The sequence below is a fragment of the Ranitomeya imitator genome, chromosome 2 (genome assembly GCF_032444005.1).
Source record: "Ranitomeya imitator isolate aRanImi1 chromosome 2, aRanImi1.pri, whole genome shotgun sequence".
Taxonomy (NCBI): Eukaryota; Metazoa; Chordata; class Amphibia; order Anura; family Dendrobatidae; genus Ranitomeya; species Ranitomeya imitator.
The window spans coordinates 326,665,193-326,691,112 of record NC_091283.1 but is presented as its reverse complement, the minus strand read 5'-3'; the positions used below and the strand labels follow the sequence as shown (position 1 = coordinate 326,691,112).

General features: G+C 42.4%; 1 protein-coding gene across 1 annotated transcript; it reads left to right on the top strand.

The window, feature by feature from the left end:
- LOC138663538 (oocyte zinc finger protein XlCOF22-like) lies at positions 1-25,147 on the top strand. Its single transcript, XM_069749779.1, has 7 exons — positions 1-122; positions 1,052-1,201; positions 1,331-1,510; positions 1,593-1,716; positions 1,800-1,897; positions 2,096-2,186; positions 23,384-25,147. The coding sequence occupies exons 2-7, from the start codon at positions 1,124-1,126 to the stop codon at positions 24,403-24,405; spliced, it is 1,593 nt and encodes a 530-aa protein (XP_069605880.1). The 5' UTR covers positions 1-122; positions 1,052-1,123; the 3' UTR covers positions 24,406-25,147.
- The last annotated feature ends 773 nt before the right edge of the window (positions 25,148-25,920 follow it).

Genomic DNA, 25,920 nt, shown 5'->3' with positions numbered 1-25,920 from the left:
ACAGGTCCTAGATCCATAGAGCGGAATAGACTGGAGCGATGTTCCTTCGGTCTGATGTTAATTGATCATGACGTTTGTCCAACATCATCTTTACCGAGTAAATACCACCAGAACTGTAGCAGGTAAAGACCCCAATATCCACAGGTGTCCCTTCTAATTGGGGGAAACTATCACCTCTAATAATCCTCGGACAGTTCTGACAAACACAGTAAAGTGCCCCTTTATGGAGGTGACAGAAAGTCTGTTTAGTCCCTTTAGCTTCATAGTATCAGCTCTAATCCAATGGGGAGAGAGCGATTTACCCTGAAGAGTCACAGATTGTGGGGGTGTTATAAAATGTTATATTTAGGGAGGGGGGTTGTGAAGGAAACATGTTACTCTAATAGTATAGTGCCCCTTTCTCAGTTCCCACAGTACCTCCCCAAATGTTTTTCATGTAATATGTGGAAGCTTATAGTAAAATGCAAAAAAAGGAAATTCTGAAAAATAACCCAGTACATGCAGACATTGGCCTCATATATCTCCTGTCTTGGTTCTTACCAAAAATCTTTTCTAAAAGCCTCAAACTTCTGTGTGTGAATCAGACCTGAGACCTAACGTGATAGAAGATTACAGTGCGGGGAAGACGGGAAACCTTCATATAGAGGCCGGTGGTGATGGAGTCAGTGACCGACTCTGGACAAATATGTTTCTAGCGCCGTAGTAGAAGATGAAGATGTCGTCCTCATCATGAAGTAATTATTTCTCCTGTCACGTGTAATGAATATCTCCTGCAGTATTGCTAATGCCGATTCCAGTGTCGGTAAATGAGATGAGAATTAGCGTTATGGAAGATGAGTCTATGAGAAACGTATTCAGCTGCCGACTCCGAGGAAGAAACTGCTTGTTGTCTGTGGCCTAAATATATAGGTTTTATTAGTAGATGTAAGAAGAAAACTGAATACTGTAAAAATAATAAATCTCCTCATATGTTTCCCTTATTATCTCCAGTAATTGTATTATTACACAGGATTTTTATGATGTTACATCGGCTCATCTTCTTCTCATTCAGGTCTCTACAATATCGGATCCTCTCAGTGAAGATCTTCTATAGAAGAGAATATTCCTGATTTACCCATCAAAGATGGATATAGGTAGAGACAAGATGGCGGAGAGGATATTACACCTCACCCTAGAGATTCTCTTCCGGTTTACTGGAGAGGTGAGAGATTCTGATGACGTCACATTACATCATTCTTATCTATGGGAATAACAGATGGACAGAACTGGAGAGGTGAGGACTCTGGAAATGTCTGTAGTGAGGCTTATTAATGTGTCTCTCCATAACCAGGATTACACAGTAGTGAAGAAGACCTCTAGTGAGCGCTGTCAAAACCCTGAGTCTGTGGGATGCGGACGACCCTTGAACCCAATCATGGGGTCTGCACCTCACCCCCTGATACATGAGGACATCAATGATCAGAAGATCCTAGAACTCACCTACAAGATGATTGAGCTGCTGACTGGAGAGGTGACACTGCTGGGAATGCTGGGACATTATACAGTAATGCTATGAAGGGATCGGGGGATGACGGTATCATTGTATGTGTCAGGTTCCTGTAAGGTGTCAGGATGTCGCTGTCTATTTCTCCATGGAGGAGTGGGAGTATTTAGAAGGACACAAAGATCTGTACAGGGACGTCATAATAGAGGTTCCCCAGCCCCTCACATCTCCAGGTAATAGACAGGACTAAATACACACGGCCTATAATTATCTGTATGTAAAGAATGAATTCAGTCCCTGTATGTGTTTCCTCCAGATCTATCCAGTAAGAAGACAACACCAGAGAGATGTCCCCATCCTCTTCTTCCACAGAACTGTAAACAAGAAGATCCCAATGTTCCTCAGGATCATAAGGTAGATGGAGAGAAGATGTCATGAGATCTCCCCTATGATGTGTAGACGGCTGTGAAGGTCTTGTGCTCAGTCTTGTTTTATCCACCAGTATTATATGTTTTATACTTGTGTAATGAGAACGGCGGAGATGGCAGGATTAGAGCTGATCATAGATGTGACTTCTCCATCTGTCTGTGACTGTTACAATATTTGTTTCAGGGTGAAGATCTGACCCATATTAATACTACAGAGACATATGTGAGGTGTGATGAGCGGTGTAAAGAGGAGATTCCTACATATGACTACCCAGGTGAGTAGTAACCACTAAATGCAGAGAAGTCACAGATTGTTCTCAGTCACCGGCTGTGGCTGTTTTATCGGTGGTGTAGTCCGGCCGTATCACAATCGTTTGATCACCATTTTGCCTCTAGACCACAACATTCTCCTCCATTTGGAAATGTTTAAATTACTTTGTGAATTTGTGAAATCCTTTTCTATAGAATTTATAACCTTGAGGATTCACCTATTTCCTTGAATTAGAAGACGCTGACCCTTACCTGCCCAGATCTGTAAACTACAAAGCCAAATGACAGCGTACGTAGAATGTGCTGACAAGTTAGAAAATCACATGAAGAAAAATATTATAATGGGCCTGTAAGATAAAGCAGAGGGTAATGATGCTATTGGATTCCTATAATCCTGATATCTTATCGGATGAATCTACCTTCTCTCCCTTCTGAGCTGCTGAATGTGATCATATGGTCCCTACAAGACCAGGTCCAGTCTTTCTGGACAAACTTTGCTTTTCTAATCAACAGCATTAAATGTGCAGTGAGGCCAAGTGTGAATTTCTGTACAATAACAACAGAGTTTCCCTTTATTCTGACTTTTCAATTTCTTTTAAAACCAACTAACTTCAAACAGGATCGCGATAAACTACATAAAACACATTACCCCTGTGCCATGATATATCTCTAAGCTCTGTGTGACTGATGGCTGTAATATACATTTATTCACGCCTGCAGATATGTTGGCATGGCTGGAGCCCTGGTTTCATGGATTCACTTCACATCATAAATTCCATTAAAGGGAACCTGTCACCCCAAAAATCGCGGGTGAGGTAAGCCCACCGGCATCAGGGGCTTATCTGCAGCATTCTGTAATGCTGTAGATAAGCCCCCGATGTTACCTGAAAAAGGAGAAAAAGACGTTATATTATACTCATCCAGGGGCGGTCCCGCTGCTGGTCAGGTCGGATGGGTGTCTCCGGTCTGCTGCGGCGCCTCCCATCTTCATTACAAGACGTCCTCTTCTGATCTTCAGCCACGGCTACGGCGCAGGCGTACTTTGCTCTGCCCTGTTGAGGGCAGACAAAGTACTGCAGTGCGCAGGCGCCGGAAAGGTCAGATGCCTCCCGATGCTCGGCCAGACTCCCAGAAGGATATCTTAAAAAACTAAGCGAAGGATGCAAATCTGGGTTACTTAAAGAGGAACAGACCTCGTTACTGAACAGCATTAAATCCATGATCAGAGAGGAGATACAGACTACAGTATCAGCACTAGTACCAGCACAGTACCCCCATCTTAAGAGACCCAGATGAGATTTGTATCCGAGCTCTGAAGAAAGAGAGGTGTCGGGCTATTCCGATTCAGATTCGGGTGAAGGCGAATGTTCCTCAGCAGTTCTTCTGGAAGAATGGAAGATATCTGTTATCTTCTGAAAACACCAACATGCTCTTGCAAGCCATCAGGAATACCATGGACCAAGGTGGAGGACTCAAAAATAGACATACCCGTGGCTAGAGTCTCCAAGAAAACTGCCATACCCTTCGAAGACTCATTCGGCCTTAAAGACCCAATAGACCTCCTCAAGAAAGCCTGGGAGTCATCAGCAGCCATCATGAAAGCGAATATAGCGGCTGCTTTAGTGTCCAGGTCAATCAGTCTATGGGTTGACGAGCTAGAAAATCAGATTAAGAACAAAACTCCCAAAGAGGAAATTCTGAGGTCATTACCACTGCTGAAAATGGCGACCGACTTTATGGCAGATGCCTCAGCAGAATCGGTCCGCTTTTCTGCAAGAAACAACGCGCTGTCCAATGCAGCGAGGCGGGCTATATGGCTTAGATCATGGACAGGGGATAACCGGTCAAAGAACAAGCTTTGTTTAATACCCTTCTCAGGCTTACATGTATTTGGACCGGTACTGGACAAATTACTTGAAAAAGCATCAGATGAAAAGAAAGGTTTTCCTGAAGAAAAGCCGAAGAGGATGCTGTCCTTTCAGAGGACTCGCTCCCACCCCAGGCAGGACTATAGAGGAAAGGCTAAGTCTGGTAGGTGGAGTTACCCTAATGGCAGCAAGAGTAGAAGTTACTTTCAGGATCAAAGGCCAAGACTCAGCAGGCAATGACACCAGAAGGGTTGAGGAGAGACTCCAGTGCTTCCTGGAAGGATGGTGAGAGATCACCCAGAATCCATGTGTCATGATTGGACTGGCGAGCAAACTGGGACCAGGGGCACATTTCTTGGCCCTAACACTAGGTGGCACCCTAGCTCACCCTGTTCCCCGGGATACCTCAGATGGCGAGGATGCTGGGGCCTCCGCCCTTGCCCTGCCTCATAGCTTTAGCCCTGCGTCTGCCCCCCACCCAGGGAAGAGAGGCATTACCGTGTACCGCAGTACACCAACCTGACAGACAGGGGAACAAAGACAAAGGTAAAAGAAAATTCCACTCACAAAATATACTCTCACAAATAACAGAGGTATTCACAAGGGTGTGAAGGATGGGAAGAAGAAAATAAGGCAGGCAAGGATGAGGGATTTCCAAGCGTACAAACCAAGCAACTCCAGCTTTCCAAACACAGGTCTATATAGCAAGTGCTAACTCAGACAAGGATCTGGCCAGAAGGCCTAGCTTTTATAGGAGGCTAACCTAGCATAGCTGAATGCAGGGATTTCCACATGGCTGATTATCCCCTGTCCTGCTGAAAGAAAACAAACACATTTAATACACTAGAGAAGTGCTTCTTCTCAGCGACGAAGCAGGAGCCATCTGACGCTGTGGTCTTCTGGCACTGCTCTGTCGCGGTAACTCTGTGACACCATGGATTCTGAATACAGTTGCGCAGGGGTACAGAATAGAGCTCACCCAATTACCCCCAGGAGATACTGCCTAACCCAGACCCCATCCCCAGCAGTTCATCAAAGACTTCTGAGGGATATACAGGACCTTTTATAGTTGAGGGCCATAGTTCAGGTGCCTCATTCTCAAAGGTTCCAGGGGCATTATTCAAGCCTGTTTTCTATATAAAAAAAAAAAAAGCCAGGAGGAAAATATCAGACAATAATAAATCTCAAACCACTAAACCGGTGGGGGGCCTACAAACAATTAAAAATAGAGTCTCTCAAATCAGTCATACCATTGCTAAGAGAAAGAAACATTCTCATCATCCCATACTTGTATGACCTGCTGCTAGTGGCAGACTCTCCACAACAGATGGAGGAATACTTAACAACAACTGTGTCTGTGCTGGAGAGGCTGGGGTGGCTAATAAATCTATAAAAATCAAGTTTCAGACAAGAAAGGAAGAAGGCGCTTCTCGGGGTTCAGGTAGGAGATTCAGACGATACAGAAACTGAAATACATCTCCATAAGGAAAGCCATGAGAGTCCTGGGGGGCTAGCATGGAAGGAAGTTACCTCCAAGGAACTTGGCCCACATCAGTACGCAACAGGTCCTCATACCACAGAGAGCTCAGAGCAGTCTGGAAAGCACTAAGGAGAAACCAGAAAGAGCTACGAAATCAACACGTCAGGATCTTTTCGGACAACTCAACAACCGTAGCCTTAGTTCTACATCAGGGTGATCCGAGGCACCGTCACTTGCAGGCTTTGTCATACACAATATTTTCTTGGGCAAAACTCACAGTAAAGTCAATCAAGGCAGTACACCTGAAAGGCTCAAAAAAATCAACTCGCAGACTTTCTAAGTAGGGAGAAGGTTCAACCCCCAGAGAGGTCTCTAAACCAAAATCTTTGTCCAGCTGACCCAACACTGGGGGACACCGAAAATAGATTTATTCACCTCAAGGAAAAATACAAAAACAAAAAAGGTTTTCTCTTTAAATCCAGGAAACAACCCGACAGGGATAGACACCTTGACACAGAGCTGGAACATGAGGCTCCCTTATGCCTTGCCATTACTCGCTTTAATACCGAGAGTCCTGAGGAAGATCCAGGAGAGCCAGGCATCCGTAATCTTAATAGTCTCAAGAGGAGCAAGTTCTCTCTGTTAAAGTGGTTGGCCTTGGAAGACCCAATTCTTCTACCACCAAGACCGGACCTCTTAATTCAGGGCCCTCTAGTTCATCAAAATCCAGAGATGTTACAGCTGTCAGTGTGGATCCTGAGGGTTGTCGGAACCTGTCATCTGTACCATGGAAAAGAGCAGGAAGCCGGTAACTTCAGCGATATATCGGAATGTCTGGAAGAAGTTCTGCTCACAAAGTACAGTTCCAGTATCCATCTCTCACAGTCCAGATATTCCCCAGATTCTGGACTTCCTTCAGTCTAACTTTGATAAAGAAATTTAATTAATTAATTTTATTATTAAAAAGACATAACACAATCAATAACATTTTTATTAAAAAATATATATATATGTGTATAATCTGAAATAAAATATGAATAAAAGTATAAATGTACAATATAGACCAGTATGTGGGGGGGCTAGGGCACACCAGAACTGATTGATAACAAAATACAATAATATATATCAGGTAAGTAAAAGTATGATCTAATAAAAATATATATAATTAAATAATAACACGGCTGACAAAATACATAACAACTATTCACAATGAAATATATATATATATATATATATATATAAAAAATATATATATATATATATATATATATATATATATATATATATATATATATATATATATATATGATATTAAATAAATAATAAAAGATGCAATTTGATATATGTGCATAAACCAAACGCCAAAGCTTAATGAGATCCAATAATAATTAAATACATATCCATATGTAATAAACCTATAATTGATACATAATTGGTGACATGATGAGAAAAGTTTTATATAAAAAAGATATATCTAATATAATGAAATAAAAAAATAGGAAAATAATAAAATAATAAAAAATAAATAATGAGAAAATTATAATAAAAAATAATAAAGATAAAAAATATATAGAAAAATATATAAAATATATGTGTCTGCAAATAAATATGTGAAAAAATAAAATAAATATATAAATAAATATCAGTGGAAAAATAAATGAATAAATAAAACGACTGTGTAAAAAATATCAGTGTAAAAAATACTATAAACCATCCAAAGTATAAAAAAGTGTAATGAATAAAGTGCCCAAAATTTTTTGTTAAAACTGTGATGTGTATATAAAAAACAATTAATGTGATAAAAAATGGTGAAAAAATTATGAATAAATAAATTGTAACTATACAGGTCCTTCTCAAAAAATTAGCATATAGTGTTAAATTTCATTATTTACCATAATGTAATGATTACAATTAAACTTTCATATATTATAGATTCATTATCCACCAACTGAAATTTGTCAGGTCTTTTATTGTTTTAATACTGATGATTTTGGCATACAACTCCTGATAACCCAAAAAACCTGTCTCAATAAATTAGCATATTTCACCCATCCAATCAAATAAAAGTGTTTTTTAATAACAAACAAAAAAAACATCAAATAATAATGTTCAGTTATGCACTCAATACTTGTTCGGGAATCCTTTGGCAGAAATGACTGCTTCAATGCGGCGTGGCATGGAGGCAATCAGCCTGTGACACTGCTGAGATGTTATGGAGGCCCAGGATGGCCTTAAGCTCAACCAGAGTGTTGGGTCTTGCGTCTCTCAACTTTCTCTTCACAATATCCCACAGATTCTCTATGGGGTTCAGGTCAGGAGAGTTGGCAGGCCAATTGAGCACAGTAATACCATGGTCAGTAAACCATTTACCAGTGGTTTTGGCACTGTGAGCAGGTGCCAGGTCGTGCTGAAAAAATGAAATCTTCATCACCATAAGGCATTGACCCTGCCCTTGATGAAACACAGTGGACCAACACCAGCAGCTGACATGGCACCCCACACCATCACTGACTGTGGGTACTTGACACTGGACTTCAGGCATTTTGGCATTTCCTTCTCCCCAGTCTTCCTCCAGACTCTGGCACCTTGATTTCCGAATGACATGCAAAATTTGCTTTCATCAGAAAAAAGTACTTGGGACCACTTAGCAACAGTCCAGTGCTGCTTCTCTGTAGCCCAGGTCAGGCGCTTCTGCCGCTGTTTATGGTTCAAACGTGGCTTTACCTGGGGAATGCGGCACCTGTAGCCCATTTCCTGCACACGCCTGTGCACGGTGGCTCTGGATGTTTCCACACCAGACTCAGTCCACTGCTTCCTCAGGTTCCCCAAGGTCTGGAATCGGTCCTTCTCCACAATCTTCCTCAGGGTCCGGTCTCCTCTTCTCGTTGTACAGCGTTTTCTGCCACATTGTTTCCTTCCAACAGACTTACCATTGAGGTGCCTTGATACAGCACTCTGGGAACAGCCTATTTGTTGAGAAATTTCTTTCTGGGTCTTACCCTCTTGCTTGAGGGTGTCAATGATGGCCTTCTTGACATCTGTCAGGTCGCTAGTCTTACCCATGATGGGGGTTTTGAGTAATGAACCCTGCAGGGAGTTTATATAAGCCTCAGGTATCTTTTGCATGTGTTTAGAGGTAATTAGTTGATTCAGAAGATTAGGGTAATAGGTCGTTTAGAGAACCTTTTCTTGATATGCTAATTTATTGAAACAGGTTTTTTGGGTTATCAGGAGTTGTATGCCAAAATCATCAGTATTAAAACAATAAAAGACCTGACAAATTTCAGTTGGTGGATAATGAATCTATAATATATGAAAGTTTAATTGTAATCATTACATTATGGTAAATAATGAAATTTAACACTATATGCTAATTTTTTGAGAAGGACCTGTATATGTGTTGAATAATATAGTAATATAATATATACAGTGGGGCAAAAAAGTATTTAGTCAGTCAGCAATAGTGCAAGTTCCACCACTTAAAAAGATGAGAGGCGTCTGTAATTTACATCATAGGTAGACCTCAACTATGGGAGACAAACTGAGAAAAAAAAATCCAGAAAATCACATTGTCTGTTTTTTTATCATTTTATTTGCATATTATGGTGGAAAATAAGTATTTGGTCAGAAACAAACAATCAAGATTTCTGGCTCTCACAGACCTGTAATTTCTTCTTTAAGAGTCTCCTCTTTCCTCCACTCATTACCTGTAGTAATGGCACCTGTTTAAACTTGTTATCAGTATAAAAAGACACCTGTGCACACCCTCAAACAGTCTGACTCCAAACTCCACTATGGTGAAGACCAAAGAGCTGTCAAAGGACACCAGAAACAAAATTGTAGCCCTGCACCAGGCTGGGAAGACTGAATCTGCAATAGCCAACCAGCTTGGAGTGAAGAAATCAACAGTGGGAGCAATAATTAGAAAATGGAAGACATACAAGACCACTGATAATCTGCCTCGATCTGGGGCTCCACGCAAAATCCCACCCCGTGGGGTCAGAATGATCACAAGAACGGTGAGCAAAAATCCCAGAACCACGCGGGGGGACCTAGTGAATGAACTGCAGAGAGCTGGGACCAATGTAACAAGGCCTACCATAAGTAACACACTATGCCACCATGGACTCAGATCCTGCAGTGCCAGACGTGTCCCACTGCTTAAGCCAGTACATGTCCGGGCCCGTCTGAAGTTTGCTAGAGAGCATTTGGATGATCCAGAGGAGTTTTGGGAGAATGTCCTATGGTCTGATGAAATCAAACTGGAACTGTTTGGTAGAAACACAACTTGTCGTGTTTGGAGGAAAAAGAATACTGAGTTGCATCCATCAAACACCATACCTACTGTAAAGCATGGTGGTGGAAACATCATGCTTTGGGGCTGTTTCTCTGCAAAGGGGCCAGGACGACTGATTCAGGTACATGAAAGAATGAATGGGGCCATGTGTCGTGAGATTTTGAGTGCAAACCTCCTTCCATCAGCAAGGGCATTGAAGATTAAACATGGCTGGGTCTTTCAACATGACAATGATCCAAAGCACACCGCCAGGGCAACGAAGGAGTGGCTTCGTAAGAAGCATTTCAAGGTCCTGGAGTGGCCTAGCCAGTCTCCAGATCTCAACCCTATAGAAAACCTTTGGAGGGAGTTGAAAGTCCGTGTTGCCAAGCGAAAAGCCAAAAACATCACTGCTCTAGAGGAGATCTGCATGGAGGAATGGGCCAACATACCAACAACAGTGTGTGGCAACCTTGTGAAGACTTACAGAAAACGTTTGACCTCTGTCATTGCCAACAAAGGATATATTACAAAGTATTGAGATGAAATTTTGTTTCTGACCAAATACTTATTTTCTACCATAATATGCAAATAAAATGTTAAAAAAACAGACAATGTGATTTTCTGGATTTTTTTTTCTCAGTTTGTCTCCCATAGTTGAGGTCTACCTATGATGTAAATTACAGACGCCTCTCATCTTTTTAAGTGGTGGAACTTGCACTATTGCTGACTGACTAAATACTTTTTTGCCCCACTGTATGAATATAATTAAAGTGATGGTACTATGTGAAATTGAAATAAAAAATAATACGGGGAAAATTGATTATATATACAAAATGTGAAAAATAATAAAATACATAAAAGATATACAGTTAGGGCCAGAAATATTTGGACAGTGACACAATTTTCGCGAGTTGGGCTCTGCATGCCACCACATTGGATTTGAAATGAAACCTCTACAACAGAATTCAAGTGCAGATTGTAACGTTTAATTTGAAGGGTTGAACAAAAATGTCTGATAGAAAATGTAGGAATTGTACACATTTCTTTACAAACACTCCACATTTTAGGAGGTCAAAAGTAATTGGACAAATAAACATAACCCAAACAAAATATTTTTATTTTCAATATTTTGTTGCAAATCCTTTGGAGGCAATCACTGCCTTAAGTGTGGAACCCATGCACATCACCAAACGCTGGGTTTCCTCCTTCTTAATGCTTTGCCAGGCCTTTACAGCCGCAGCCTTCAGGTCTTGCTTGTTTGTGGGTCTTTCCGTCTTAAGTCTGGATTTGAGCAAGTGAAATGCATGCTCAATTGGGTTTAGATCTGGAGATTGACTTGGCCATTGCAGAATGTGCCACTTTTTGGCACTCATGAACTCCTGGGTAGCTTTGGATGTATGCTTGGGGTCATTGTCCATCTGTACTATGAAGCGCCGTCCAATCAACTTTGCAGCATTTGGCTGAATCTGGGCTGAAAGTATATCCCGGTACACTTCAGAATTCATCCGGCTACTCTTGTCTGCTCTTATGTCATCAATAAACACAAGTGACCCAGTGCCATTGAAAGCCATGCATGCCCATACCATCACGTTGCCTCCACCATGTTTTACAGAGGATGTGGTGTGCCTTGGATCATGTGCCGTTCCCTTTCTTCTCCAAACTTTTTTCTTCCCATCATTCTGGTACAGGTTGATCTTTGTCTCATCTGTCCATAGAATACTTTTCCAGAACTGAGCTGGCTTCTTGAGTTGTTTTTCTGCAAATTTAACTCTGGCCTGTCTATTTTTGGTATTGATGAATGGTTTGCATCTAGATGTGAACCCTTTGTATTTACTGTCATGGAGTCTTCTCTTTACTGTTGACTTAGAGACAGATACACCTACTTCACTGAGAGTGTTCTGGACTTCAGTTGATGTTGTGAACGGGTTCTTCTTCACCAAATTAAGTATGCGGCGATCATCCACCACTGTTGTCATCCGTGGACGCCCAGGCCTTTTTGAGTTCCCAAGCTCACCAGTCAATTCCTTTTTTCTCAGAATGTACCCAACTGTTGATTTTGCTACTCCAAGCATGTCTGCTATCTCTCTGATGGTTTTTTTCTTTTTTTTCAGCCTCAGGATGTTCTGCTTCACCTCAATTGAGAGTTCCTTTGACCGCATGTTGTCTGCTCACAGCAACAGCTTCCAAATGCAAAACCACACACCTGGAATCCACCCCTGACCTTTTAACTACTTCATTGATTACAGGTTAACGAGGGAGACGCCTTCAGAGTTAATTGCAGCCCTTAGAGTCCATTGTCCAATTACTTTTGGTCCCTTGAAAAAGAGGACGCTATGCATTACAGAGCTATGATTCCTAAACCCTTTCTCCGATTTGGATGTGGAAACTATCATATTGCAGCTGGGAGTGTGCACTTTCAGCCCATAGTATATATATAATTGTATTTCTGAACATGTTTTTGTAAACAGCTAAAATAACAAAACTTGTGTCACTGTCCAAATATTTCTGGCCCTAACTGTATACTGAAGTGTAAATGTGGTATGCCACCAATATAATCAAGTGAACAGTTGTGTATGAATGAAGTGTTAGATAATATAAATAAAATAACTAGACAAGTAACCATTTATATATCATGAATTATGGATATGGCACATGATGTGACCTGCTCTCATATGAATCCTCCAAAGGATAGGCGCATGAATAGTATAAGATAAAAATAAATACAATGCACATACCAAAATATCAGCCGTGTATACCAACCAGATATGCGTGCCACAGCCCCCTCACACACCACTCCAACGCACGTTTCGCAACCGCTTCGTCAAGGAGTGACGAGTGACTCCTTTTTGAATTTCCGCTAGCTAATCATCCCTGGGTAGTGAGATTCATTAAAGCTACTCAGCGTATCAGGTCCACAATACCTAGCTCAGCCCCCCCCCCCTGGGATCTCAACTTGGTTCTGAACGAACTATGCAAAAAAAACATACGAGCCACTAGACCAGGCACACCTAAGGTCGGTAACTTTCAAAGCTCTCTTCCTAGTAGCAATAACATCGGCAAGGCGTATTGGCGAGATTCAGGCCCTCTCCATAAGAGACCCATATTTACAGATTTAAGAGGACTGTATTGTCTTAAAACGGGATCCTGCCTTCCTTCCCAAAGTGGTTTTGGACTTCCACAGGATTCAAGAAATTGTGTTACTAACTTTCTGCAAAAACTACAGCAATGAGAAATAACTCTCTTCACTCGTTGGATGTAAAAAGGACAGTTCTTCAATACTTAAAGCTCACAGAGAGCTGGAGAGTGGACTCTAACCTCTTCATCCAGATGGCTGGAAGGAACAAAGGGAAGAAGGCATTGCAAGTTACTTTAGCTAGATGGATAAAGTCAACTATTAGCACAGTATATGTCTCGGCAGGAAAGACTGTCAGAAAGCCTCAAGGCTCACTCGCTGAGAGCAATCTCGGCTTCGTGGGCAGAGAGCGCTGGGGCTTCCATGGACCAGATCTGCAGGGCCGCAACTTAGTCTAAATTAAATATCTTTTGCAGACATTATAAGTTGGAATTTGGTATTTGAATCCAGATCCTTACTGGAATAGTTTGCAGACACAACCTGTTCAGGGTCACCTGGCAGCTCAAAAGATGGCCACCACGAACAGGCTTGGCGGTATGTACTCCATTTTCCTGATTCCAGCGATTATCTTGCTCATCACTCTTTAAAGGGAACCTGTTGGCAGGATTGTGCACAGTAACTTACAGACAGCGTCAGGTTGGTGCCGTTATACTGATTACAGTGATACCTTGGTTGATGAAATCTGTCTTGTGGTGGTTGTTTAATCCTTATTTTCTGTTTTCAGGCGGCCTGTGGTGGTCTTCTTGTGGTGCTCTGATTAGGTATTCATCTGTATGGCTTCTGACAGGTCACTGGTCCCTCACTGACCTGCCCCCTACTTCACATAATAAATGTTACATATATATGTGGTGTGGTGCCAATGTGGTGCCAATATTCAAAAAGGGCTCTAAAAGTGAACCTGGAAATTATAGGCCAGTAAGTCTAACCTCTATTGTTGGTAAAATATTTGAAGGGTTTCTGAGGGATGTTATTCTGGATTATCTCAATGAGAATAACTGTTTAACTCCATATCAGCATGGGTTTATGAGAAATCGCTCCTGTCAAACCAATCTAATCAGTTTTTATGAAGAGGTAAGCTATAGACTGGACCACGGTGAGTCATTGGACGTGGTATATCTCGATTTTTCCAAAGCGTTTGATACCGTGCCGCACAAGAGGTTGGTACACAAAATGAGAATGCTTGGTCTGGGGGAAAATGTGTGTAAATGGGTTAGTAACTGGCTTAGTGATAGAAAGCAGAGGGTGGTTATAAATGGTATAGTCTCTAACTGGGTCGCTGTGACCAGTGGGGTACCGCAGGGGTCAGTATTGGGACCTGTTCTCTTCAACATATTCATTAATGATCTGGTAGAAGGTTTACACAGTAAAATATCGATATTTGCAGATGATACAAAACTATGTAAAGCAGTTAATACAAGAGAAGATAGTATTCTGCTACAGATGGATCTGGATAAGTTGGAAACTTGGGCTGAAAGGTGGCAGATGAGGTTTAACAATGATAAATGTAAGGTTATACACATGGGAAGAGGGAATCAATATCACCATTACACACTGAACGGGAAACCACTGGGTAAATCTGACAGGGAGAAGGACTTGGGGATCCTAGTTAATGATAAACTTACCTGGAGCAGCCAGTGCCAGGCAGCAGCTGCCAAGGCAAACAGGATCATGGGGTGCATTAAAAGAGGTCTGGATACACATGATGAGAGCATTATACTGCCTCTGTACAAATCCCTAGTTAGACCGCACATGGAGTACTGTGTCCAGTTTTGGGCACCGGTGCTCAGGAAGGATATAATGGAACTAGAGAGAGTACAAAGGAGGGCAACAAAATTAATAAAGGGGATGGGAGAACTACAATACCCAGATAGATTAGCGAAATTAGGATTATTTAGTCTAGAAAAAAGACGACTGAGGGGCGATCTAATAACCATGTATAAGTATATAAGGGGACAATACAAATATCTCGCTGAGGATCTGTTTATACCAAGGAAGGTGACGGGCACAAGGGGGCATTCTTTGCGTCTGGAGGAGAGAAGGTTTTTCCACCAACATAGAAGAGGATTCTTTACTGTTAGGGCAGTGAGAATCTGGAATTGCTTGCCTGAGGAGGTGGTGATGGCGAACTCAGTCGAGGGGTTCAAGAGAGGCCTGGATGTCTTCCTGGAGCAGAACAATATTGTATCATACAATTATTAGGTTCTGTAGAAGGACGTAGATCTGGGTATTTATTATGATGGAATATAGGCTGAACTGGATGGACAAATGTCTTTTTTCGGCCTTACTAACTATGTTACTATGTTACTATGTTACTATATCTTTGAAAAAAAATCGGTGATCTGATAGCTGCTATTGAGCAGGCGGTCAGAAAGAAGAAAGATGGGGGCACCACGATCAGTGGGACTCAAACCAGGCCTAAAAGCTACCAGAGATATGCTAAGAGAAGAAAGGTAGGCCTTATAAATGGGAGTCACCACCAGACAAATACAAAATCACAGCTTCATTAATCAAATATACATACAAAAGGCAAAACACACTAAAAACATTTAAAACAAGGGGATATAGAATAACCCCATACACTCTAAAGCCCAAAATAAGGCAGAAAACCCGCACAGACCTAAACAGGGTAAAATACACATGCCCATAGATTAAAGTGGCCTAAATGACAGCATGATAGCAAAATATAGCCAGCCCAGCCAGCCCCAAATATACACTCACATAAATAGACGTCATGAGAACCTGAGGAAACAAACATGACCAGGCAAGCACCATGTACTAAACGTGCCGTGGTGACCACTAATAAAATGGTACTATAAGAAACCTGAAGCCGGTCATGGAGATGATGAAAGTCAGGCTGAGACTGCAAATACAAAAGAATGGGCTGTCTACTACCCACCTAAAATGAGACCGTACGCCCAGAGTGAAGTAAGTGCATAAAGTGCATAAATGGCTACATCCCATAGGCACCGGTCATAGGCAGGAACAAGAGGGAAATGTGTACCCTGTACAAGGAGCGTGCGGGCTGCAGACACCCAACGCGTGTCGCCACGCTCTGGTGGCTTCGTCAGGGGTAGTGCCTGCATGGCCAGCCTCTCGCTTAAATATGGAATAATCAGCGACTTACCGAACGACAGCTGTGCAGCGGCTAGAAGCGCCGCATGGAATGTGTGCAATGGCATTTGCACCCGCCGGGCCCGGCGTGTATACAGTGCGCATGCGCCGGCGTCCCAGAGCGGAAGTATGTCGCCATGGCAGCACGCACACAGAAGCAAATGCGCTTGCGCAAAGACAAACAGAGGCAGTAATGAGCAAAAATGAATCAGGACAGAGGGGGAACAGTCCGAGTGTGCGCACATGAAAGATTAGATAGACACCCATAACTGGGGAGCAGAGTACACCCTACAATAAGCGGGCACTATGTACACTCATACCCAAAGTGGCCAAAAAAAAGGCTATAAGCCCAACTACAAAGGAAAAATAGGCACTTAAGTAGCGCCCCAGCTGAAGCAACCATGTAAAAGGGAAAATGAAGTAATAACAATAAGAACTGTGAAAAAGGAAAGAAAAAAATAAAACATATATAATAACCTATCCAATGAAATAACCAAAAAACTGAATACAAATAAATGTAAAAATAAATACCACCCAACATACTAAATGTACAAAGGACAGACATGGATAGAGACTCTCAAAAAATAACAGAAAATAAAATAAATAAAAAATAGATAAATAATAAACAAAAGATAAGTAATAACCAAATACAAGGTAAAAGATGCAAAAAAGAAATAAACATGTGATAATTTAATATAAATGAACACAAATATAGGGAAACCAGCTGGGTAAAGATGTAACAGGTTCCTATTGTAACCCTATGTGGGCAGAAAAGCCCCATGGTAGTCTATGCACATGACCCGTATACTGACATAGAAAAATGGCCCCGCTCGAATACACGTAGATGAAAACAAAAAGAGCCATACTGACACCCCATTCGAATGAGTTAATAGGTTAAAGGACAAGAGAAACGGGCAGTGGCTCACTGGCCAACCGTATCACACACCTATAAATTACACTGCTTATTGTTTGTAAAAGCCAGTGAACAATAAATCTTCGTTAATGCCTGTAGGAATGACACAATTCAAATCGAAGATCCACTTACATTCCCGCTTTAAAAGTTCAAGGGTGACATTTCCGCCCCTAATGTTCATATGAACTGCTTCAAGTCCCAAAATCTTTGTGCCAGCCCATTGTGAATTATATTCAACCAAGAAATGCGCAGCCACTGATGTAAGGGTTTTTCCTTTTGACTTGTCCCTTTTTGCCGTTGAAATATTGGAAAAATGTTGCTGTATGCGTCTCCTGAGCTCCTGTGTGGTTTGGCCCACATACATTTTAGGGCATGGACACACCAACGCATAGACCAAATTCCGGGACCTACAGTTGAAATAAGCCTTGATGGGAGTCTGTAGAAACAAAGAAGGCACCATGATTTTTTCATCACCACTGGTGAAAGAGCAAATACTGCAGTTTCCACACGGGAAAGTCCCAATAAGTCTAACCCCTCTACGGAGTTTAGTGACCGGTCGTTGGAAGTGACTGTGGCTTAAACAATCCCTGAGGCTTCTAGCCCTCCTGGCTACCAGATTGGGTTGAGGGGCAATATGGGGTTCCAACAGGGATTTTGTCATCCGCGAAGCGGACAAGGGGGGCAACTTGGTCATTTGGCCGGTTGACCTCTATGCACAAGAGGCCATGCGCCAATTGGGTAATACAGAGTGTTATCAAGTGCTTCCCTCTGATCCCACTTGTGTTTTCCAGGGCAAATTGAGTCGTCTACTGGAGGCTGCATACACACGCAATATCATTAACAAGATTTTCTAACTAACCACCATCCCAGGATTCCCACCTTCTATATGCTCCTGAAGGTGCATAAATCTTTACAGGCTCCTCCGGGTAGGCCTATAGTTTCCGGGATTGGTGGGTTACTTGAACGGCCGTGTGTTTACATTGATTTTTTTCTTCAGCCTCTAGTTGTGTCTCTCAAATCGTACGTCAAGGATTCCACATTCCTCATCCTGCAACTCCAAGACTTGGAGATTCCGCCAGGGGCGTGGCTTGTTACTCTGGATGTGGAGTCTCTTTACACGTGCATTGGACACGAACTGGGCATACGCGCTGTGTCTTTCTTCCTGGACTCAAACACCACGGGAGACAGAGGACACGACTCGTTTATTTTGGATTTGTTGTTGTTCGTTCTGGATCAGAACTATTTTATTTTCGATCGTGTCTTCTACAGGCAAGTGAGGGGCACCGCTATGGGGGCTCGTTGCGCCCCTTCGTACGCCAACCTCTTTTTGGGTTGGTGGGAGGTCATAAGGGTGTTCTGTCTGGATTACTTTTCTGAACATGTCATTAGGTGGTTCCGATATATTGATGATGTTGTGTTTATCTGGACAGGCACCCTGGAACAGTGTAAGGACTTTGTGGGCATATTGAACGATAACCCCTGGAACATTCGTCTTACATCACAATACTCCCAGATGGATATTGAGTTTTTGGACCTGAGATTGCAGGTGAAGGAATCAAAAATTCTGACGACTCTATATCGGTAACCCACGGCCACTAACAGCTTGCTGCATTTGCGAGTTTCCACCCTTTGCATCTCAAAACAGGTATTCCAAAGGGTCAATCTTATAGAGTTAGGAGGAATTGCAGTGAACATGGGGATTTCACCATACAATCCCGTGAGCTCACTGCACGTTTTCGAGAGAGGGGCTACCCCAAACGGGTCATCTCCCGGGCTTTTTCCGCGGCCAACAACAGCAATAGGGAGCACCTTTTACAAGGTAGAACTAGGACCATTGAGAAACCGTTAGGAATTGTAACAATCTTTAATAACCAGTGGCGGGATCTACGGGGCATTCTCTCTAAATATTGGGGTATCCTACAGAGTGAGTCGAAGCTTCTCCCCCATATTGCCCCTCAACCCAATCTGGTAGCCAGGAGGGCTAGAAGCCTCAGGGATTGTTTAAGCCACAGTCACTTCCAACGACCGGTCACTAAACTCCGTAGAGGGGTTAGACTTATGGGGACTTTCCCGTATGGAAACTGCAGTATTTGCCCTTTCACCAGTGGTGATGAAAAAATCATGGTGCCTTCTTTGTTTCCACAGACTCCCATCAAGGCTTATTTCAACTGTAGGTCCCGGAATTTGGTCTATGCGTTGGTGTGTCCATGCCGTAAAGTGTATGTAGGCCAAACCACACAGGAGCTCAGGAGACGCATACAGCAACATTTTTCCAATATTTCAACGGCAAAAAGGGACAAGTCAAAAGGAAAAACCCTTACATCAGTGTCTGCACATTTCTTGGTTGAACATAATTCACAATGGGCTGGCACGAAGATTTTGGGACTTGAAGCAGTTCATATGAACATTAGGGGCGGAAATGTCACCCTTGAACTTTTAAAGCGGGAATCTAAGTGGATCTTCGATTTGAATTGTGTCATTCCTACAGGCATTAACGAAGATTTATTGTTCACTGGCTTTTACAAACAATAAGCAGTGTAATTTATAGGTGTGTGATACCGTTGGCCAGTGAGCCTCTGCCCGTTTCTCTTGTCCTTTAACCTATTAACTCATTCGAATGGGGTGTCAGTATGGCTCTTTTTGTTTTCATCTATGTGTATTCGAGCGGGGCCATTTTTCTATGTCAGTATACGGGTCATGTGCATAGACTACCATGGGGCTTTTCTGTCCACATAGGGTTACAATGGGAGCCTGTTACATCTTTACCCAGCTGGTTTCCCTATATTTCTGTTACCCGTATATACTCGAGTATAAGCCGACCCGAGTATAAGCCGACCCCCCTAATTTTGCCACAAAAAACTGGGAAAACTTATTGACTCGAGTATAAGCCTAGGGTAGGAAATGCAGCAGCTACCGGTGAATTTCAAAAATAAAAATAGATGCTCCATACCGTTCATTATTGCCCCATAAGATGCTCCATATAAAGCTGTGCCACATATAATGCTCCATACTGTTCATTATTGCCCCATAGATGTGCCATAGAAAGCTCTGCCATATAGTGCTCTGCACCGGTCATTATTGCCCCATAGATGTGCCATATAAAGCTGTGCCATATAGTTCTCTGCACCGTTCATCATTGCCCCATAGATGTGCCATATAAAGCTGTGCCATATAGTGCTTTGCACCGTTCATTATTGCCCCATAGCTGTGCCATATAGTGCTCTGCGCCGTTCATTATTGCCCCATAGCTGTGCCATATAATGCTCTGCGCCGTTCATTATTGCCCCATAGCTGCCATATAGTGCTCTGCGCCGTTCATTATTGCCCCATAGCTGCCATATATTGCTCTGCGCCGTTCATTATTGCCCCATAGCTGCCATATAGTGCTCTGCGCCGTTCAGTATTGCCCCATAGATGTGCCATATAGTGCTCTGCGCCGTTCATTATTGCCCCATAGCTGTGCCATATAGTGCTCTGCGCCGTTCATTATTGCCCCATAGCTGCCATATAGTGCTCTGCGCTGTTAATTATTGCCCCATAGCTGCCATATAGTGCTCTGCGCCGTTCATTATTGCCCCATAGCTGCCATATAGTGCTCTGCGCAGTTCAGTATTGCCCCATAGCTGTGCCATAGAAAGCTGTGCCATTGCTGCTGCTGCTACAATAAAAAAAAAATGCCATACTCACCTCTCTTGCTTGCAGCTCCCGGCGTCCGGTCCCGGCGTCTCTCCGCACTGACTGATCAGGCAGAGGGCGCCGCGCACACTATATGCGTCATCGCGCCCTCTGACCTGCACAGTCAGAGCAAGAGGACGCGAAGACAGAGCGGCGCCAGGAAGATGGAGCGACGCCCGGCATGTGGAACGCGGACAGGTGAATATTACATACTTAACTGCTCCCGGCATCCCACTCCCTCTGCCTGTCACACGGTCTTCGGTGCCGCAGCCTCTTCCTCTATCAGCGGTCACCGGCACCGCTGATTAGAGAAATGAATATGCGGCTCCACCCCTATGGGAGGTGGAGCCGCGTATTCATTTCTCTAATGAGCGGTCCCACGTGACCGCTGAAGAGGGGAAGAGCTGCAGCACCGAAGACAGTGTGACAGGCAGAGGGAGCGCCGGGACTAGGTGAGTATCCCTCAGCGCCCTCTCCCCCTCACCCGCCGACCCTGCCGCCCACCGTGACTCGAGTATAAGCCGAGAGGGGCACTTTCAGCCCAAAATTTTGGGCTGAAAATCTCGGCTTATACTCGAGTATATACGGTAATTTATATTAAATTATCACATGTTTATTTCTTTTTTGAATCTTTTACCTTGTATTTGGTTATTGCTTATCTTTTGTTTATTATTTATCTATTTTTTAGTTATTTTCTTTTCTGTTATTTTTTGAGAGTCTCTATCCATGTCTGTCCTTTGTACATTTAGTATGTTGGGTGGTATTTATTTTTACATTTACTGTATTTGTATTCAGTTTTTTGGTTATTTCATTGGATAGGTTATTATATATGTTTTATTTTTTTCTTTCCTTTTTCACAGTTCTTATTGTTATTACTTCATTTTCCCTTTTACAGGGTTGCTTCAGCTGGGGCGCTACTTAAGTGCCTATTTTTCCTTTGTAGTTGGGCTTATAGCCTTTTTTTTGGCCACTTTGGGTATGAGTGTACATAGTGCCCGCTTATTGTAGGGTGTACTCTGCTCCCCAGTTATGGGTGTCTATCATCTTTCATGTGCGCACACTCGGACTGTTCCCCCTCTGTCCTGATTCACTTTTGCTCATTACTGCCTCTGTTTGTCTTTGCGCAAGCGCATTTGCTTCTGTGTGCGTGCTGCCATGGCGACATACTTCCGCTCTGGGACGCCGGTGCATGCGCACTGTATACACGCCGGGCCCGGCGGGTGCAAATGCCATTGCACACATTCCATGCGGCGCTTCTAGCCGCTGCACAGCTGTCGTTCGGTAAGTCGCTGATTATTCCATATTTAAGTGAGAGGCTGGCCATGCAGGCACTACCCCTGACGAAGCCACCAGAGCGTGGCGACACGCGTTGGGTGTCTGCAGCCCGCACGCTCCTTGTACAGGGTACACATTCCCCTCTTGTTCCTGCCTATGACCGGTGCCTATGGGATGTAGCCATTTATGCACTTTATGCACTTACTTCACTCTGGGCGTACGGTCTCATTTTAGGTGGGTAGTAGACAGCCCATTCTTTTGTATTTGCAGTCTCAGCCTGACTTTCATCATCTCCATGACCGGCTTCAGGTTTCTTATAGTACCATTTTATTAGTGGTCACCACGGCACGTTTAGTACATGGTGCTTGCCTGGTCATGTTTCTTTGTTTCCTCAGGTTCTCATGACGTCTATTTATGTGAGTGTATATTTGGGGCTGGCTGGGCTGGCTATATTTTGCTATCATGCTGTCATTTAGGCCACTTTAATCTATGGGCATGTGTATTTTACCCTGTTTAGGTCTGTGCGGGTTTTCTGCCTTATTTTGGGCTTTAGTGTGTATGGGGTTATTCTATATCCCCTTGTTTTAAATGTTTTTAGTGTGTTTTGCCTTTTGTATGTATATTTGATTAATAAAGCTGTGATTTTGTATTTGTCTGGTGGTGACTCCCATTTATAAGGCCTACCTTTCTTCTCTTAGCATATCTCTGAGCAGGCGTCGGTGGCGCCATCTTGGTAGAGTAAAGAAATCCTCCTCCAAGATGGCGCTGCGATCGCCAATAGCTGCTGTTGCGCAGGCGCCGGCATTGTTATTTTGCAGGAGGATTTTTTTTTGTCTAGTAAGATGGCGGCGCATTTGCAATAGCAGCTATCAGATCACCGATAACTGCTACTACGCGGGCGCGACCTGCGCCATTTTCATACAGATTTTTTATTTTAGGAACTTCAGGCAAACAGCAAAGAAATGTATATATAATTAATTACACATGCAATTTTGGTTCAGTGCAGGTGCTGCCGCTGACACATGCCGGCAGAAGTTTTTTTTTATGCTAAATGTGGTTTGGGCACACTGCAAGGCTCAGAAGTGAGGGGGAGATTTGAATTTGGGAGAGCAGATATTGCTAGATTGGTTTATGGAAGCCATGCTGCTTTTCGAGAGCCTTTGAAACACTAATAATGTGGAAACGTCTGCTTTTTCACTGACAGATGATGTACCTGAGTAGGAACTTGTTTTTCATGAGATAAGGAGAAGTTTTTTTGGTATTATGTTTGTCAACATAACGCTTCTTTGTGGCTTTTTATTCTATATTTGGGAGCTAGAATGAACAACCATGCTCCACTGGATCATCCTATGAAAATTTTCTATTAGACTGTGAACTGTCATTGTCTTGGTGAAGAATTCAATAGAAATGTTAAATGACATTCAAAGATATTTTAATCAAAAATAATAATTTGTTTTATGCTTGGCAGAGTACTGTACCAGAAGATCAGAGGGAGAGCTGACATTGTCAGTTTTTAAATCCGATGATATTGGGACCCCACAGGATACAATTGAAGTGAATGCCATTATTCCAGATATACCATCATCCCTTTACAGCAAAGATCTGTCATCTGATCCTTTGAAACAGGTCCTGTACTCTGATTCATTACCGACTGCTAAGGAAAATCAAAGTCACAAAATAATCATTAAAAACGGAAATTCTCCTAAATCAAAAAACCCATTTTCATGTTCAGAATATAGAAATTGGTTTCCCATTGAAAAGTCTTTCCTTAAACATCAAAAAATTCACACAGTGGAGAAAAAATTTTCTTGTTCCAAGTGTGGGAAATGTTTTAAGCTCAAATCACATCTTGTTAGACACCAAAAAACTCACACAGGGGAGAAGCCTTTTTCCTGTCCAGAATGTGGGAAATGTTTTAACCGGAAATCAGCTTTGACTAACCACCAGAGAACCCACACAGGAGAGAAGCCTTTTTCATGTTCAGAATGTGGGAAATGTTTTAACCGGAAATCAGCTTTGGTTTACCACCAGAGAATTCACACAGGGGAGAAGCCTTTTTCCTGTCCAGAATGTGGGAAATGTTTTAACCGGAAATCAGCTTTGGTTAACCACCATAGAACCCACACAGGGGAGAAGCCTTTTTCATGTTCAGAATGTGGGAAATGTTTTAAACAGAAATCAGATTTGGTTAACCACCAGAGAATTCACACAGGGGAGAAGCCTTTTTCCTGTCCAAAATGTGGGAAATGTTTTAATCATAAATTCAAACTTGTTATACACCAAAGAACCCACACAGGGAAGAAGCCTTTTTCCTGTTCAGAATGTGTAAAATGTTTTAATCAGAATTCAGCTTTGGTTAACCACCAGAGAACCCACACAGGGGAGAAGCCTTTTTCCTGTTCAGAATGTGGGAAATGTTGTAATCAGAAATTCAATCTTGTTATACACCAAAGAACTCACAAAGTGGAGAAGCCTTTTTCATGTTCATAATCTATGAAATGTTTTACACTAAGATGAACTCTTTAACATCAAAGAAGTCATGAGGGGGATAATCCTTTTTCATGTTCAGAATGTTGGAAATGTTGTAACCAAAAATTGTATTTCTTAAAGGGGTTGTCCATTACTAGGACAACCCCTTGTCATTTCTCATGCTTGGCCTATTTCAAATGAAAACACTCATACTCACTTTCCATGCCAGCGTCATTCCTGTGGTCTTGACACGATCCTTGCACTCAAACAGCGCTAGCTTTTACTGTTTCTGCCTTTGGATGTATTGAACATCAACAGGAAGCAACTGCTGTGGCTTCTCTCTGTCTTACTCTTAGGCTGCCATCACACTAGCAGTATTTGGTCAGTATTTTACATCAGTATTTGTAAGCCAAAACCAGGAGTGGAACAAATAGAGGAAAAGTATAATAGAAACATAAGCACCACTTCTGCATTTATCACCCACTCCTAATTTTGGCTTACAAATACTGATGTAAAATACTGACCAAATACTGCTAGTGTGACGGCAGCCTTATAGTTTGATATGTCCAAAAGTGGAGACAGTGAACCAAGTTTAAGAACGGACTTGCTTTTGAAACGCGTTGGTATTCGATAAGTCTTTTCCCTATGTTCATCTATGATCCTTAAATACATTTGTCCTACTTGATTCAACCAAGTAAGAAAAAATACTTTTTAATATGACTACATTTTAAGTTTGAAAAAATAAAGAATTCTTCATTTTAAACATGTCTTGGAATTGTGGAGTAGAAGCTGGATAAATGTTCTACTTTCTAGTGAAAAGGGGTTGTCCAAGAAGTTGACATCCGCTTTAAACATAAAAATTCCACACGGAGAGAAACCATTATCATACCTAGAGTGTGAAAAATACACTACTGGAAAATCGTATTTTGTTGACCATCAAAACTCAGAAGGGGAGAAACTACATATGTTATTGACAAATTGTTCAAAAACATAACAGTCGTATAATTAAATGAGAAAAGGTCATTTATAAGGGTGAGCAAACGTGTTCAGTGATACTCGGATATCACTTGAGTATCTGGGTGCTTGGAAAAACTCAGTGAGCATTAGCCATTGCTCAGATTTGAAGTTCAATTCCCACTCTGCATGTTTAGTGTCTGTTACACAGCCAAGCCAATAAACATTTTTCAGTTTAGATTATCAAATTGGGGTATTAATTCAGTAGAAATCATATAGTTCCCAAAAAACCAACACATTTTTATTAAATGTTATTTTTAAAAAACCACCAACCTGTGGTTGCACCAGACAACAACAACAAACACACCGTGAAAAAACTAGTGTGGGGAACTGAACATACCCTGCACGATGTTTGTACTGAGGTCTGCCTATCTGCGGGGGTTGCCGCCCTATGGGATGCGTATTGGTGCCCCCGCTCCACGTCGGCTGACCCTGGGGTCCCTACAAAACCCCTATCAACTCAATAGGGTCCCTCTACCCACACAATCATGTACTGAAGGCCCCCTGTACAGTAAACAAAGA

What these genes read in the sequence shown, in the direction of transcription:
- LOC138663538 (XM_069749779.1), top strand. Translation starts at nt 1,124, where the DNA reads ATGGATATAGGTAGAGACAAGATGGCGGAGAGGATATTACACCTCACC. An exon ending in CCAGCCCCTCACATCTCCAG is followed by an intron (nt 1,717 to 1,799) that starts GTAATAGACAGG and finishes TGTTTCCTCCAG; the next exon opens with ATCTATCCAGTAAGAAGACA. An exon ending in ATGTTCCTCAGGATCATAAG is followed by an intron (nt 1,898 to 2,095) that starts GTAGATGGAGAG and finishes TATTTGTTTCAG; the next exon opens with GGTGAAGATCTGACCCATAT.